General features: G+C 40.4%; 1 protein-coding gene across 1 annotated transcript in view; it reads right to left on the bottom strand.

The window, feature by feature from the left end:
* The window catches only part of WDFY2 (WD repeat and FYVE domain containing 2), a 196,752-nt gene that overhangs the window by 39,459 nt on the left and 140,042 nt on the right, over positions 1–17,251 (bottom strand). The window contains exons 4-5 of the mRNA XM_066380938.1: positions 10,127–10,181; positions 5,737–5,887 (exon numbers count right to left, since the gene is read on the bottom strand). Coding sequence (XP_066237035.1) covers positions 5,737–5,887; positions 10,127–10,181 — 206 coding nt within the window. The remainder of the gene's footprint in view (positions 1–5,736; positions 5,888–10,126; positions 10,182–17,251) is intronic.

The raw sequence follows: 17,251 nt of genomic DNA, 5'->3' as shown, positions 1-17,251 counted from the left end.
AGTTGACTGCAGGACTGGGACAGGAAGGGACAAGATGAACTTAAGACAGTTGTATCAAAAAGCAAGGATACTATCAGAAGCTATGCGGTTGTATCAAAAAGACACAGGGATGAGTAATGTCTTACTGACCTGACCGTAAATCCAACTCACTTATATGTTTAGTTTAAAATTTTGGTCACCTTCTCTCCCAGGCTCCTTACCTTAGTCCTCTCCTCTTTCATCCCCAATATGCTCTACAGCGGGTTGGAAGGGGGGAGGCAAAATACATTTTAATTCCCTTTGACTTGGCCATTTTGAATTCAGTTAGTTATTGGGTAACAACGTTTATTGCTTTTTACAAAAGAAAAACACATTTTCTATATAAATGTCACACTAACAATGTTTTAAGAACTCATGGGAGATGTGGCCACACTTCCATTTTAAGCCTGCTAGCTCCTTTTTCTCCTAGCTCCCCCGTTCCTTACACGCCAGCCAGCGAGGCCGCCAGTGAGAAGACCTGCCGTCAGGCTTGTAAACGTGTCTGGGAGGTAGGAGCACAGCCACTGTCTCAGTGAGACTGAAATGGCAGACCTACAACTGGGAAAACTACAAACTCTCGTGACAGCCCTGCCACCCCTTGCTGTGTGTGTATAATACTTTGTCCTTCATATGTGAAAGATCCAGTCTTGGAATGCTCTGGTGTAAATAAATGTTTGGTTTTATTTATCAAGGAAAAAAAAGACACAAGAGCCAATATGATGGGGCTCTTACTGCCCAAAGATGGACAATATGAACATTTAAGAAAAAAGAAGCAGAAGCAATTTATTGAATTCCTAGATATATTATTTAAAAAAAAAAAGACAAGTCCTGAGAGTTTATAAAAGATCCCTATTGGAACTAAGCAGGGTACTACATCTCTACCTGAAAATGAGCAGTTAGAGAAATAATTAAGAATTTATGCTGCTTTTCATGTATTAATTTTGTTTCAGGATAATCAAACAGCCCTAGTTAAATGAGGTAAAATTCTAGTACTTTATAAAAGAATTCCAACTTACACCCGTGCACACATGATAGGATTACAAAGTCACCATTTTCCAACACTAACGGAAGAGCTAGTTGGGGCAAAGATCAGTGGTGGACGAAACCAGTAAAGGCAAGACTAGTGGGAAGGACTGCCTGCAGGAAGGCTGCCATCCCCTGAGCCACTGACCAATCCTGCCTCACTAGAGGAGGGCCCCACACTGTGCTTCCTGCTGTGCAGCACTATGAACAACAACAGCACAATCACCAAGGGTTCTGACCAAAAGTTGAGTCCGAACTGAGTCAAGGTTTTAGAGGCAACTTTCCACGTACAGAAAAATGGGGGACACAGGTAGGTAGAGGAACAGGTAAAATGACAACATGAAGAAGCAGAGATCAATTTAGTATGTGATTCTGTCTACAGGAGAACTGACTTCAGCATCTTCACAGTGGCATAAAGAAAGGGGTGCGAGGCCCTGGCTGGTTTGGATCAGTGGTAGAGTGTTGGCCCGGTGTGTTTAAGTCCCAGGTTCGATTCCCAGCCAGGGTAAACAGGAGAAGTGCCCATCTGATTCTCCACCCCTCCCCCTCTCCTTTCTCTCTGTCTCTCTCTTCCCCTCCTGCAGCCAAGGCTCCATTGGAGCAAAGTTGGCCCGGGCCCTGAGGCTGGCTCCATGGCCTCCACCTCAGGTGCTAGAATGGCTCTGGTTGTAAGGGAGCAACAGCCCAGATAAGCAGAGCATTGCCGCCGGGTGGATCCTGGTCGGGTGCATGTGGGAGTCTGTCTCTCTGCCTCCTTGCTTCTCACTTCAGAAAAGTACAAAAAAGGGGTGGGACACTGTTCTAGACTAAAACATTGAGGAGGTATGATAACCCGATCCAACATGTGGGCCTCATATGGACCCAATTTCAAACATAATCATTACAAAAAGACACTTTAGAAACAAGTAAAATTTTAAAAGGGATCGATTATTCCACAACATCAAGGAATAATTATAAATTTTAGGAGTAATACAGCATTATGAATATTGAATTTTAGAGGTTCACAATGAAATATATAAGGATAGAATGACATAAGGTCTGGAATTCGCTTTAAAATATTCCAGTAAAAAGAGAAAGCACCAGGGGAGAGCAGGTCAACAGTGGATCTGAGTGGTAAGGAATTTGATATGTGTTCTGAAAGTTTTCATCATAAGATTTTTTTTAAACATGAGGGAGAACAAGGTATAAAATTTTTTTCCAGTCTCAAGAACAAGGGAGATTAGTTATACTCTATAAACAAGTAGATATATGTAAAAATACATTAAAATTTATAAAAAATGAGATCACCTTAAATTTACCTTAATTTTAACAAACTCAGATGAAGAAAACAGACTCAATCTGATACCCAGCAATCTTTACAATTGCAGGTAAATAACAGAATTCTCTAAAAACAGAAGATGCCAACAAAAACTATTTGAAAGAGAGTTGAAATAAAATTATAGTAAAACCTTAAAGCCAGAGTGATTGGCACTGAGTGTGATATGAGGAAAAATGAAAATCAAGATAATCTTAACAGCTTTTCTGTACTCATTCTCTGAACAGGAGCAGATCTAAGAGACCTCTTGGTGGAAAGACAGCTTGCCACCTAAAGTGACATTTTAAAAATATCTCCAACATAAACAGAATCTTAAAATGAAGAATACCTAAATTGTTTTGTGGAAGCATGAACAATGTCATCAAACATGGCCAATGACAAGACATAAAAGGTGAGGCCCGAGAAAGGACTGACAAATGTAGAGACTAGGAAGCAAGGTGGGGACGGAGACAGTTCTGTTTCCTGACGTCAACCTGCCATGTGCCTCTGAGAAGTGCCTCCACTCTTCTGTATCTAGTTGTGCAGAGGGCTAGCTAAAAGGTTGTAATACCCTGAGTCTAATCCTGGTTTTACCAGGTGACACTCATGTGACCTCGAGAAAGTCATTTCAGCAATCTGAACTTCTCTGAACCTTGGTTTCTACACTATGAAAATTGAAAACTAGGTCTTCTTGTTTTTACTTCATCTTACTGTATTCATGGTGAACAAAGTAATATATATTAAGAACTATACTCTCAGGGACTGCAAATATAAGTTAATTCTTTTTCTCTCCTTCTCTGCCTTATTGTTGTTATAACAGACCATTTAATACCTGAAGCTTCATATCTTTAGCCAAAACAACCATAGATTTTTTAGGTTATTCAGAAATTGATAATTCAGTGTGTAAACTGGTCAGTCTCTTGGTCTTCCTTTACTTCAATTTTGTTTATTTTCCTTTTATATTTACTCTCCACTAAGAGGCCTGAAAGAAGAGAAAAAGTGCTGAATTCAATGTCATCATTCTGCCCTTGCATGACAGACTGGGCGGCGACGGGAGAGAATGAGTTCACTTGTAGAAGTCTCGTATCTATACCACCCAGCATCCGTCCTGAAGAGAAACAGGGGCAATGATACCATTCTGAACATTTCAACTATTGCAGGTCTACTTCTTCCTTCCCTTATCATATACACCAAAAAACCCCAAAACAAAAATCCACAAAAAAACATGCAGGTATGATAGGTGACAGAAAGAAGAGAGGTGGGGGTGGAGGGTTCCCATGAGAAAATGTGTCCAAAAACTGGATATTAATGTGAACCACAACGCTGTATCGTATGTCTACTATGCCTGTTAACAGTCTGTGCACAGGCAGCCCCAGAGAACAGCCCCCAGTCTCGGGAAAGTTGCACAGTTCTCGGCTGAGACTCCAGCGAAGCAGCCCTCTTCGGCCATCAATGGGCAGCACTGGGGAATCACCAGGAACACATGTGCTACGAGGAGCGGTAGCCAGAGCTGAGGCTGTGGCTCCAAAACTGGAGCTGGAGAAGCAGAGCTGGTGGGGGTGAAGGAATCTTGTGGAAGGGCCTATCCAGCTACTGTATTGCAGCTCCCTCCACCTTAATAGCAAGGTTAGGCTGGATGGCCATAGATACTAGGAAATAAGCCCCACAGGTGTGTGCTCGCGCGCGCTCTCTCTCTCTCTCTCTCCCCCTCTCACACACGCACACACAGAAGCTTCCGCTATCCAATCACATGATTTCCCCCACCTTGGCAAACCACATGGTATGACCAAAGGAAACAGTGGAAAAGTGAGGATAACTTCTGGAGATGCCTGCAGTCAAGACCACTACAGTCAAAGTGAGTTTAGTTCTGTGTATTTGTGTTTTTCATCTCAGATAGTTTAAAAAGTAAACTTCTCTACTTTTTCTCTACTCCTTAGCTTGGTTATATGATATAGAAGATATTAATCACTAGGCTTGGCTAGTGATACAGAAGCCAAAATATTAAGAACAAATTATTATATACTGGTGCCATTAGTTCTGTTCTCAACGGGGCAATGCTGTATGACAAGAAAAGACAGCAGCCCAAGCACAACACCTGGATTCTGACGGCAACTTCCCGCACACGGCTGCATGGCCGCACAGCCGGCTGCGGCCTTCCTGGGCTTCAGCTGACACACGTGTGAAACGAGGAGTTAGACTACGTGATCTCTAAGGGCCTTCCAGCTCTTACACTATAAGAAATCATTAATCTATTGGAAAAAGAATCCATGTATTTCAATTCAGGCATTAGGCTCAAATGAACTGGCTTTTTAAAAGTAAACTTTGGAATTTCTTTTATTAGCAGGTGGTACCACCCTCTCAAAGATAAGCTGATCCTGCTCTTCATTCCTTATTGTCCTCACTCTGGTCTTCCTGCTAATGTGCCACTTTTACAACCTTCTACGAAGGCCACTCTTAGTATCATCATCTTGACCTCCCAGTGAGGAACAGAAGAGCGACGTTAGCTTATACATACAAAAATCCAGCCACTGCAAAGAAACAGCAAAGGACTGTTCTGGACTGTTCAGAACCACTAATAGGCAGCTTACAAATGAGATGAAATTTTGAAAGTAAATCTTATTATTTCTTCTTCCTTTGGCAGACAAGTGATCTATTTCCACCTATTTCCTCATAGGCCAGATGGTGAAGAGTGTTCCATGCTTTATAAATCAAGAAAGCCGGGGCTCTTCACGCCTTACAATGGTAGCATCAGACACACAGGGTTCACAGCTGGCCCGGCCGTGATGGCTGGAGCCCAGTGGGCCAGATGTGAGGATCACTCAGCATGGCAGATGTTCACACTGAGCGCATGGGCCCTGGAGACTTGGGAGAGAAAAACAGTATCATTCTATATCTTCTGGCAGTCTTGGAGCTGGAACAAAGCCTATAGATACCATCATGGTCCTGGCATGGTAGCCTCGCAAATATTTATTAAACAAAGAAGACTCCTGTGGTTCTTCAGCAATGGGGAACAATGGGAGTGTTCACAACCTTAGTATCTATGTGTAAACTACTCATGTACAAAATAAAAGATTATTTCAATGATGGTTTTATCTCCATGTCCATGATTCCTTGTGATAGCTGCAACTCAGAATCTGGGCTGTGTTCTATCTACATGTCAGGCTTTGGGTCATAGCGGACTACACCTACTCAGCAGGGTCTGTTACTTTAGGTGAAAAACCTCACTTTACTCCTCCTATTCGAGGATTTGTTCATTAGAAAAGTCTATGGGTATCTTAATCAGCAGGGTGAGTCAGCAAATAAAAAAGAAAACTTTCAAGTTGCACATACCCAAGATTTTCATGAAAGAAAGAAGTCAGCAGCTAAGTTCTCACCAAGGAGTTTTCTCCAGCAAAGGATACTGTAGACCCGAGGCCACAGCACTGGTGCGGTAACCTCCCAGGCGTTGCCCACTCTCCGAGCAGTGCCAGGCAAACTGCTTGTCCTGTCCCGTGCTCAGCACCCACTCCAGCTCCAGGACGAAGAGGATCATTGTCACTCTGCTCTGATGCGCTGAAAACCAAGAGGCAAGAAAACACCCCATAAAGTATCCTACAGGAGGCAGGTAAAGCATGGCCCCCAGAGATTATCGTCCTCTTCTCCCCTCCCCAAACAAGCAAACGCAGGCCAGAAACGGGGTTCTTATCAGCAGCTGGGGTATGCTACTGTAAAGGGGCACATCCATGTTTTTATGTGATTTTTAAAAAATGATCCATTTCCTGTCACTGCTTTCTCTCCTGTCTGCACCCCACTGCAAAGGTAGCTTCCACAGACAGCTTGCACTGCCATCGGGCTGGGCTGTCTCTCAGACACGGCCAAACTGCTGGACTAGACAATACCGGATTCTGTGTGACCACAAAACACATTAGGACCAATGTTCTTATAATAAAGTCACTGGGATCAGTTTATTTAAGCTTTAAAAAAAGTAAAGATAATTACTGTTCTCCTTTTGATGAAGTGTGGTTTATAAATCTACAGCAAAGTTCTAGATCAATTTTCTTTTTCTTTTTTTTTAATAAATTTTTATTAATGTTAATGGGATGACATTAATAAATCAGGGTACATATATTCAAAGAAAACATGTCTAGGTTATCTTGTCATTAAATTATGTTGCATACCCCTCGCCCATAGTCAGATTGTCCTCCGTCACCCTCTATCTAGTTCTCTGTGCCCCTCCCCCTCCCCCTAACTCTCTCCCTCCCTCCCTCCTATGTCCTATGTCCTCCCTCCCCCCACCCCTGGTAACCACCACACTCTTGTCCATGTCTCTTAGTCTCGTTTTTATGTTCCACCAATGTATGGAATCATGTAGTTCTTGTTTTTTTCTGATTTACTTATTTCACTCCGTATAATGTTATCAAGATCCCACCATTTTGCTGTAAATGATCTGATGTCATCATTTCTTACAGCTGAGTAGTATTCCATAGTGTATATGTGCCACATCTTCTTTATCCAGTCTTCTATTGAAGGGCTTTTTGGTTGTTTCCATGTCTTGGCCACTGTGAACAGTGCTGCAATGAACATGGAGCTACATGTGTCTTTACGTATCAATGTTTCTGAGGTTTTGGGGTATATACCCAGTAGAGGGATTGCTGGGTCATAAGGTAGTTCTATTTGTAGTTTTTTGAGGAACCACCATACTTTCCTCCATAATGGTTGTACTACTTTACAGTCCCACCAACAGTGTATGAGGGTTCCTTTTTCTCCGCAGCCTCTCCAACATTTGCTATTACCCGTCTTGTTGATAATAGCTAATCTAACAGGGGTGAGGTGGTATCTCATTGTAGTTTTGATTTGCATTTCTCTAATAACTAATGAAGCTGAGCATCTTTTCATATATCTGTTGGCCATTTGTATTTCTTCCTGGGAGAAGTGTCTGTTCATGTCCTCTTCCCATTTTTTTATTGGATTGTTTGTTTGTTTGTTGTTGAGTTTTATGAGTTCTTTGTAAATTTTGGATATTAGGCCCTTATCTGAGCTGTTGTTTGAAAATATCATTTCCCATTTAGTTGGCTGTCTGTTTATTTTGATATCAGTTACATCAATTTTCTGTAAGAAATCAAATGCTTGGGATAGAGGAGAGAATTAGTCTCAAGTGCTAAATAAAAGAGAATTAAATATCTGTTACATCGTAGTACCCACGTGATAATGAGAGCACATTACCCAGGGTTGCTCAGACACAAGAGCAAACATCACAGAATCATCACATCACACAAGCTTGGAGTTAGAAGAAACTACTCATGTCATCTGCCCCATTTCCCTAGTCTAATATGGGCAAACTGAGGCACAATAAAGTTCAGTGGTTTGGTCAAGATCTGGTCTAGTTTCTACTAGCATGTTTTAAAGGTTCGTCCATGTTATAGCGTGAATCGGTAATTCTTTCCTATTTTTATAGCCAAATAATAATCCACTGTATCAATATACCATATTTTATTCATCCATTCATCCAGCAATGCATATTTAAGTTGTTTTCACTTTTTGGTTATTATGTACAATGTTCCTATGATATTTGTGTACAAGTTTGTGTTTGAATATATGCTTTCTAGTCTCTTGAGTATACAGGGGTGGGCAAAAGTTGGTTTACATTTGTAACAATGCAAAACAGGGTTTATCTTGTATTATGATTTGCCACAGTAGCTGCCCCCTTTTACATTCCCACCAGCTGCGTACAAGGGTCCCAATTTCTCCGCTTTCTTGTCAGCACTAGCTCCACACACCTTTTTTGGGAAGAATTAATATTTGTTGAACCAATAAACTGTTTTGGATACTGTACTAAGAAATTTACATTACCTATGTGGTCTCTTTTTTTATTGTAGTAAAATAAACAAAATATAACATTTACCATTTTAACTATTTTTAAGTGTACAGTGCTGTGGCATTAAATACATCTAAATTATTGTATAACCATCACCACCACCGGCTCTCTAGGGCTTTCTCATACTCCCAAATAGAAACTTTGTACCCATTAAGCATTGATTCTCCGTCTCCCCCCCCTCAGCCCCTGACAACCACCTCTACTTTCTGCTTTTACGAGTTTGAATACTTTAGGTCCTCATATAAGTGATACCACACAGTATTTGTCTTTTTGTGACTGGCTTATTTCACTTAGCATATTGTCTTCAAGGTCCACCCATGTTGTAGCATGTGTCAAAATTTCCTTTCTTTCTAAGGCCGAATAATATTCCATTGTGTGTATATACCACATTCTCTTCCCCCTCTTGGATATCGTGAATGCTGCTGCTATGTTCATGGGTATACAAGTACCTGAGTCCCTGCTTTCAGTTTTTGGGTATAAGGCTGGGATAAACCTCACTTGGTTATGATGTACTATCCTTTTTATATATTTGCTGAATTTGATTTGCTAAAATTTTGGTAAGATTTCTTGCATCTGTTTCACGCAGGATGTTCTGTCTCTGTCTAGCTTTAGTATCAGGTAATGCTGAATTCTTAGGTGTTTTATTTAATTTCTCAGAGTTTATTTGGAGTTTGTATTGTTTCTTACTTGTTCAGCAAAGTTCACCAGTAAAGCCATCTAGGCCTGGAGTTTTCATTGTGGGAAAATTTTAATCATATAGTCAATTTCTTTCATAGATATAGGGCTATTAGGATTATCTATTTCTTCTCGAATGACCTTTAGCTGTTTGTACATTTCAAAGATTTGTTCATTCCATTTAAGTTGTAAAACTAATGTTAGCATAAAGTTGCTCACAATATTACTTATTTTCATTTAAATTCCCTAGACTCTATAATCATGTCACTTCTCTCACTCCTGGTATTGGTAATTTGCATCCTCTTTCTGGTAAGTCTGGTTAGAGATTTATCACACTTATTGACCTTCTCCAGAAAACAAAACACACACATCTTTGCTTTGCCTCATCTACTGTAAGAATGAAAACCATTCTCAGCAATCCAACTGTCAACATTCCAGAAAATGTCAACAGCACTCTGAAGGACACACAGTTACTGTGAAGGGCCTGAGGCACCCTGCAGAGGGAATTCAATCACATCCACCTAGAACTCAGTCACTTTGGAAAGAAAAAGGAGAGGGTCCAGGCTAACAAATGGTGGGAAAATAGAAAGGAACTGGCCACAATTTCCACTGTCTGCAGTCATGTGCAGAACATGATCACATTGGGCTTCCCTTATAGGAGAGGTCTGTGTATGCACACTTCCCCATCAATGTCATTATTCAGAATGGTTCTCTTGTTGAAATGACCTCTAAGTGTTAAGAGGTCCACCTCTAACGTTCTGAACCCATGAGATTGGTGGTCTGGATAAAGAAATACTTAACAAAAATTATTCCTGATCCATACTATGGAAATGGCCTATGGTATACTGCCAGTGTTGAAGATATAATACAGCCATAATTCCTTCCATTAGACAGTACATATAAACACACTGAGCCTTTTAATCACTACTGAAACGAACCCCATGTAAAGCAGCTCACTCCTGACAGTGGCCCACTCCCCATACAAAGTGTGGCGTAGTAAGCAGGAAAACAAAGGACAAAGGCTGTGGGCTCTGGAGCCACCTTGCCAGGCCAGGCCCTGCTCTCTACTGGCTATAGGCCCACAGGCAAGTCACCTGACCTCTTTACTCAGCATCTCACTTCTAAAACTGGCATAATATTAACCTCAAATTGCTGCTCTGTTTTGTCCCCCCTATTTTAAAATAAGGCCTCTCTTGTGGCAGTGGAAGCATCAAGATACATTTCAAAGTCTAGGTAAATGAAAATACGACTCTCATCCTTACCTTGATAGTTTTTCACAGGTGTCATCTTGTTATAATCTTCTGATAAAATAAATTCCTACAAAAAATAAAAAAAAATATTAAGCAAAAGGAAATTCTTTAAGTGAATAAATATGTTTTGGTAAAATCAGATTATATAAAGTTAACATTATCATAGATTACATCTAAAATCAGTATTCTGCCAGTCAACTCAGCACTTTGTAGCTCTTTAAAGTGATAATCATAACTGTGACTCAATGCAATTATCATAATTTTTACCTTCTAACCCTGAAATTGATCTTTTGAGTATGCACGTGAAGAGGAAGACTGGATCAAATTCAGAGTCTTGATAATGATAAATTCTGAAGATAAACTTGATTCAATGGTGCCAATAGCTGAAAATTAGCAAGGCTCTGGCCAGTGTCCATAAATAGCAACCCTCTACTAGAGAAATAGATAAATATTTTAAAGATTTTATTTCTAATATTGGTGACTATTTTCCCTCATTACAAGCTTCTTAAGGCTGCATTTTCCTCATCCCTGTATCCCTATGGCAGCTGGCACAGGGACTCAGCACAATAGATAATAAATATTGATTAACTGTAGATAATAAACATTGATTAAACGAATGTGAAAGGCATCTCCCAATATGATGAGATTACAATGTCAAATTTACTCAAAATAAATTTCTATGAGACACACATACACTCTTTGTGGGTGTGTGTTTCACCTTTCGTTCACCATTCACCTCCTTCACTGCATCACGCAGGTAGTGATTCATCTCACGTCATCACAGGCAGGGTGAGTGAAACACAATTAGTGTTTTGAGAGACAGAGAGACTGCATTTACATAATTTTTACTGCTATAGAGTTATAATTGTTCTATTTTATTATGTTATTATTGCTAATCTTTTATTGTCCCTATTTATAAATTAAAATTTATCACAGGTATGTATGCGCAGGAAAAAACATAATATACTCAGGGCTTAGTACTATCTGAATTGTTAACACTAATTCATGCCGTCACTGGTTGATTCTTATATGTGCCCTGAACAGAGATCACACTCGCAACCTTGGCATGTTGGGATGCCACTCTAACCAACTGGGCTACCCAACAAGTGCCAATCTTTGGTTACAATTGTTTTCTTTGAATAGTTTTCTAGAAATAGAATTATTGATATAAAAGGTAGAAGAAATACTTCTAAAGCTCTAGTTGTATATCACCAATAATTTTTCTAAATAGTTTGTGCCTATATACTATATGTCCCCTCTATCATTGCACAAAGAGAGCCTATTTTATTCAATTTTAGCCAACATGCATATTCTAAAATTGTTACTACTAAAAACAAAATTTAAAAAAATTAATGCTCTAAAATGTTTATTAGCCCAGAAATACAAATTAAAACCACAATGAGATATCACTTCTCACCTGTCAGAATGGAGCACATCAACAAATCAACACACAATAAGTGCTGGCAAGGGTGTGGAGAAAAGGGAACCCTTGTGCACTGTTGGTAGGAAAACAGACTGGTGCAGCCACTGTGGAAAACAGTATGGGGTTTCCTCAAAAAAGTAAAAATGAAACTATCTTTTGACTCTGCCATCCCACTTCTGGGAATATATCTGAAGAAACGTGATGCACTGATTAGAAAGAATATATGCGCCCTGTGTTCACTGCAGCATTATTTACAACAGCCAAGACTTGGAAGCAGCCCAAATGTCTGTTAATAGATGAGTGAATAAAAGAGCTGTGGTATATTTACATGGAATACTACTCTGCTGTAAAAAACAAATCTTACCTTTTACAACAGCATGGATGAAACGAGATTATGATGCTAAGTAAAATAAGCCAGTCTGAGAAAGGCAAATACCATATGATCTCACTTATATGCAGAATGTAATCAACAGAATGATATAAAAAACAAAGTAGAAACAGAAGTACAGATACATTGAACAAACAGACTGACCACTGTCTGAGGGGAAGGAGCTTGGATGCCTGAGTGAAAAAAAGTGAAGGGATTAAGGGAAAAAAATATATATCTGACACATAGACACAGCAGTATGGTGACAGCCAGAGGGAAAGGGGTGGGGGATGGTGAGATAAGTGGGGAGGGAAAGAGACTCTCTGGGTGGAGAGTGCAGGATGCAGTATGTAGATGATGTTTTATTGAGTTATATACTTGAAACCTGTATGGTTTTATTAACCAATGTCACCCTAATAAATTCAATAAAAAATAAAAAACAAAAAAATATTGATCAGAGCAAAATAATGATTCAATCACTATAGATATAAAACATGTATTAACATAGAAATTATGTGCCTCCTAATTTATCTTCTTAAAAGAAATGTAGCTAGATGATGATGATGATGGTGATAATCATTTTTTATAACAATAAAACTCACATTAAGAATTTTGATTGGAATTGCACCAAACCTTTAAATGCAGAAAAACTTGACATTTAAATGTCTTCTTTTATGTATAATTAGCTAATCCTTATAATGTTCTTCAACTGAGATTCACATATTTCTTTTTAATATCATTTGATTGATTTTAGAAAAAGAAAGGAAGGGAGAGGGAGAAACATCAATTTGTTGTTCCACTCATATATGCATTCAATGATAGATTCTTGTATGTGCCCTGAATGGATATCAAAGCCCCAACCTTGGTGTACTGGGATAATGCTTTAACCAGCTGAGTGACCCAGCCAGGGCCTGAAGATCATTTTTATCTATCTATCTATCTATCTATCTATCTATCTATCTATCTATCTATCTATCTATTTATTTTTTTGTATTTTTCTGAAGCTGGAAACGGGGAGAGACAGTCAGACAGACTCCCGCATGCGCCCGACCGGGATCCACCCGGCACGCCCACCAGGGGCGAAGCTCTGCCCACCAGGGGGCGATGCTCTGCCCCTCTGGGGCATCGCTCTGTTGCGACCAGAGCCACTCTAGCGCCTGGGGCAGAGGCCAAGGAGCCATCCCCAGCGCCCGGGATGTTTTTGCTCCAATGGAGCCTTGGCTGCGGGAGGGGAAGAGAGAGACAGAGAGGAAGGAGGGGGGGGGGGGAGAAGCAAATGGGCGCTTCTCCTGTGTGCCCTGGCCGGGAATCGAACCCGGGTCCCCTGCACACCAGGCCGATGCTCTACCGCTGAGCCAACCAGCCAGGGCCTGAAGATCATTTTTAGATTGTTGTTGTTAACGTCTATAAATGGGATTGTACTTGGTAACCTGTGAGTATAAAAAAAGACAGATATTCAGATGCTACTTTTGGACTAAAACTGAAAAACACTGGTATCACAGTTCCTAGAGGACACATTATAGACCCATTAAAAATCTTGTTTGTGACAGTTACAGGTAGGATACTCAGTTACATGGGGTATCTAACACAATTCTATCCTATTCCTAAGATTTAGAAGGAAAGGAAAAGGACATTTTTTCAGATCAAATTAGGAAGAAAAGAAGAGGAAAAAATGGCAAGACTGGCTAAGCTCCAATGGTAAGAGTGTTATTAATAGCCAGTGCTTTGGGCTGGGAGTGGAGTAAAGAAAAATGGAATATGCTATAAAGCTTCTTTGTACATTTGTCGATGCCTTTTCTACTCCTCCTGTCTCTGAATTTTTATGAAAACCAAGTCCTGCAGAATGAGTCAATCAGATGGTAATATTACTTTATTTGGGCAACATCATGCTGAAAGGTTGCTGCCATGTCCCCTTCATTAAAGAATATATGAGGCCCATGCTTGTGTATACACATGCTATTCTCTGCCCTCTTGTGGTATGCTTTACAAGAACAGCAAGTATTTCCTATTGGTATAAAACTATTATCTATCAAGTGGATACCATGGCTCTTGTTTGGTGACGGAGGTCACCTAAACTGAGTCAGTTGTTACTCAGCTTTCTCTCAGTCTAAATCAATAGGCAGTACTTTGTGTTTCCACACAAATGAAAGATATGGTTTTGTTTTCTAGTCATCCTTAGATTCCTACATATCACAAGCTTCCAGGGATGTCCTAGAATCTTCTGTGAAATGCAGGAAATAATGGAAGAGAAGACGAGGATGCATAATACTGTGGTGTAGCTCTGGCTCCTCCAGGGACACAGGCATGACAGGAGCACAGTAAGGCCCAGGAGCACAGAGGGCAGCAGCCCCCACCCTGGGACAAGCTATCACATTTATATTTATAATCTTTTTTCCAGTTAATTTTTGTATAGAGTGTGAGGTAATATTTTTTTTTGTACATGACTATCTATTTGTTCCAGCACCAGCACCATCTGTTTAAAGTATTATTCTTTGCTCATTGAATTGCCTTGACACCTTTGTAATAAGTTACTTATATACATGTGGGTATATTTCTGGACTTTCTGTTTTGTTTCATTAATCTATTTGTTGGCTGGGCCAAGCTTATATCTTTCTCTCCTTCCTTCCTTCTCTCCCAGTCTCTCTCTCCATCCCTCCCTTCCTTCATCTATGTCTGTCCGTCTTAACCTCTTTCTCTTTTATTTATTTATTTTTTTTGTATTTTTCTGAAGTTGGAAATGGGTAGGCAGTCAGACAGACTTCCGCATGCGCCCGACCGGGATCCACCCGGCACGCCCACCAGGGGACGATGCTCTGCCCATCTGGCGCCCTGCTCTGTTGCAACCAGAGCCACCCTAGTGCCTGAGGCAGAGGCCATGGAGCCATCCTCAGCGCCCGGGCCAACTTTGCTCCAATGGAGCCTTGGCTGCTGAGAGAGGAAGAGAGAGACAGAGAGGAAGGAGAGGGGGAGGGGTGGAGAAGCAGATGGGCGCTTCTCCTGTGTGCTCTGGCCGGGAATCGAACCCGGGACTCCTGCTCGCCAGCCCGATGCTCTACCACTGAGCCAAACAGCCAGGGCAATAACAATTTAATTTAAAAGCAATGAGCTTGGCTCCTCTGCTGTCTCCATGGCTACCCTGACTATCTACTCTGAGCTTCCAGTGAAGGCATGCTGGTACTCGGTTCTCAGCAAGGCCTACCTATTAGGTCCAAGGAAATAGATCCTACAGAATTCTAATAATAGAACCATGAGACCTTACACATAAAAACACATCAATTTTTAGTTTCTTGCTTTAGCTGAAAGAAGTCAATGATCTATTTCTTAAAATACTGTATAGCACTACTTTAGGGAATAAAAATATATTTAAAATTAGATTATTAACTACTGACTCCTTGTCATGTTTGTTGCATGTCAGAGCATATAAATTCATTTAATGTTTGATAAACCTCATTTTTATGAAGAAAACTAAATTAGAATTTCTGTGTAGGTTCTTCTCTCTTCTCAGAAAAAATACATTACAAACCAACCAGCAAGATCCTACAAAAACTGAACAGGAACTCTTAACTTAGCCTAAATACAACAGAGAAGGGAGGAAGGCACGTTGTCATCTGCTCACTTGCCCGCAGCCTTGAGGTGCTCTGTGTGTGTGCCTATGCAAAGCCGTAACTCAAGAGAGGAGCTACACACACGAACAGTTTCACGAACACAGAGGTCCTACATCTCTGGTTGGGAACAGGTGTCTTCCTTCTGCTTCCATCAAAGAAACTGATCTAAAGCCAAGATCGTTTTGAGAAATACAATATTGGTAAACTTCTCATTTTACATTTCTATATAAATTCATTTCTGCATCTGCTTTAGAAATGTTCAGGCAAACAAATATATTTCTTGGTGTCTCAAATTTACATGAAGGTATTGATTGTTTTAATTAACTGTGGTAAAAATACAGAACATTAAATTTACCATCTTAATAATTTTTAAAATATAGTTCAGTAGTGTTAAGTATATTCATGTTGTTGTGCAACAGAGCTCTAGAAATGCTTCATCTTACAAAACAAACTATACCTAATAAACACTAACTCCCCCTTCACCCCAGCGCTTGGCAATCACCATTCTCATTTTTGTTTCTATGACTTGAACTACTCTAGGTACTTCCTGTGAGCAGAATCATACAGTATTTGTCCTTTTGGCTCTTAAAGTATCCTTGAGGCTCATCACTGTTGTAGCATGTGACGGGATTTCCTTCCTTTTTTAAGGCTGCACAATATTCCATTTATATATAAACCACATCTTCTCTACACATTCTTCTGCCAAGAGACATTTGGGTTGCTTTTACCTTGTGGCTTTCTGTCTAATGCTGCAATGAACACGAGTGTGAAAAGGTCTTTTCCAGATCCTGCTTTGAATTCTTTTGGGTAAAAACTCTTAAGTGGGATTTCTGGATTGCATGGTAATTCTACTTTTAATTTTTTAAAGAACTGCCATACATAACAGGGTGACTGACTTTAAATTCAGTGTTAAATATTATAACTACCTTTAAAGCTGCTTTTTATTATACAGTTTCATAATTTACTGTGTCTCCCTTTTGCCTTGGCTACCAGGTAATTCAAGACCATTTTCAAGTATTAATCATACAACCACCTGCTAGTCTCTGTAATCTGCATACTTGTATTATTCTAGGTTTCCCTCAGGCTCTATCGGTTGTCAGGAACTCAAGCCAGTGAAGAAGAGAGGATGTATTATTATAAAGAGGCAGAGGCCACATGGGAGAGCTACTGGCCACTGATGCTGACTTAGCACCCTCTGTCTCTCTTGCAGGCTCAGAGCCTCTCTATGTGAATCTTAGGATTTTTCTCCAAGTGCAATCTATTATCCTTCCTCTACCAACCAGTCTCTTCTGACAGCTCAGGTTCTGTTCCCTCATAACTGGAGCTTGCACATAGCCAACATAGCCCCTCTCTATGATGTGACCTTTCAGCTTCACTTTCTACCCACTGGGTTGCTCTCTGAATACTTCCAGGTCCAAAGTCAGGTAGGAATCTGACCAGCCTACACGTCTTTTCTCACTAGGACCCCAGCCAGTCCATACCAGGCCCCTAACCAGGCTTTGGGTCAAATATCCACTCTCCGTTCAACTAATAAATACTAAAGGAAAATGGTCACAGGTATAAAACATGTCTACCTCCATCTTTTCATCAGGGCTACAGAGGGCAGTTCTTTCACCACAGAAGAGGCTAAGCAGACACAGACACTGTGTATAACATATCTGACCCATCTTTACCTGAGCATGGCATGTAAAACACCCCGCCCCCCGAATATTCTTGTGGCTCTTCTTTCTTAGGGCCATCTC

The sequence above is a fragment of the Saccopteryx leptura genome, chromosome 4 (assembly GCF_036850995.1).
Source record: "Saccopteryx leptura isolate mSacLep1 chromosome 4, mSacLep1_pri_phased_curated, whole genome shotgun sequence".
Taxonomy (NCBI): domain Eukaryota; kingdom Metazoa; phylum Chordata; class Mammalia; order Chiroptera; family Emballonuridae; genus Saccopteryx; species Saccopteryx leptura.
This window is presented reverse-complemented; position numbering and strand designations above follow the sequence as displayed.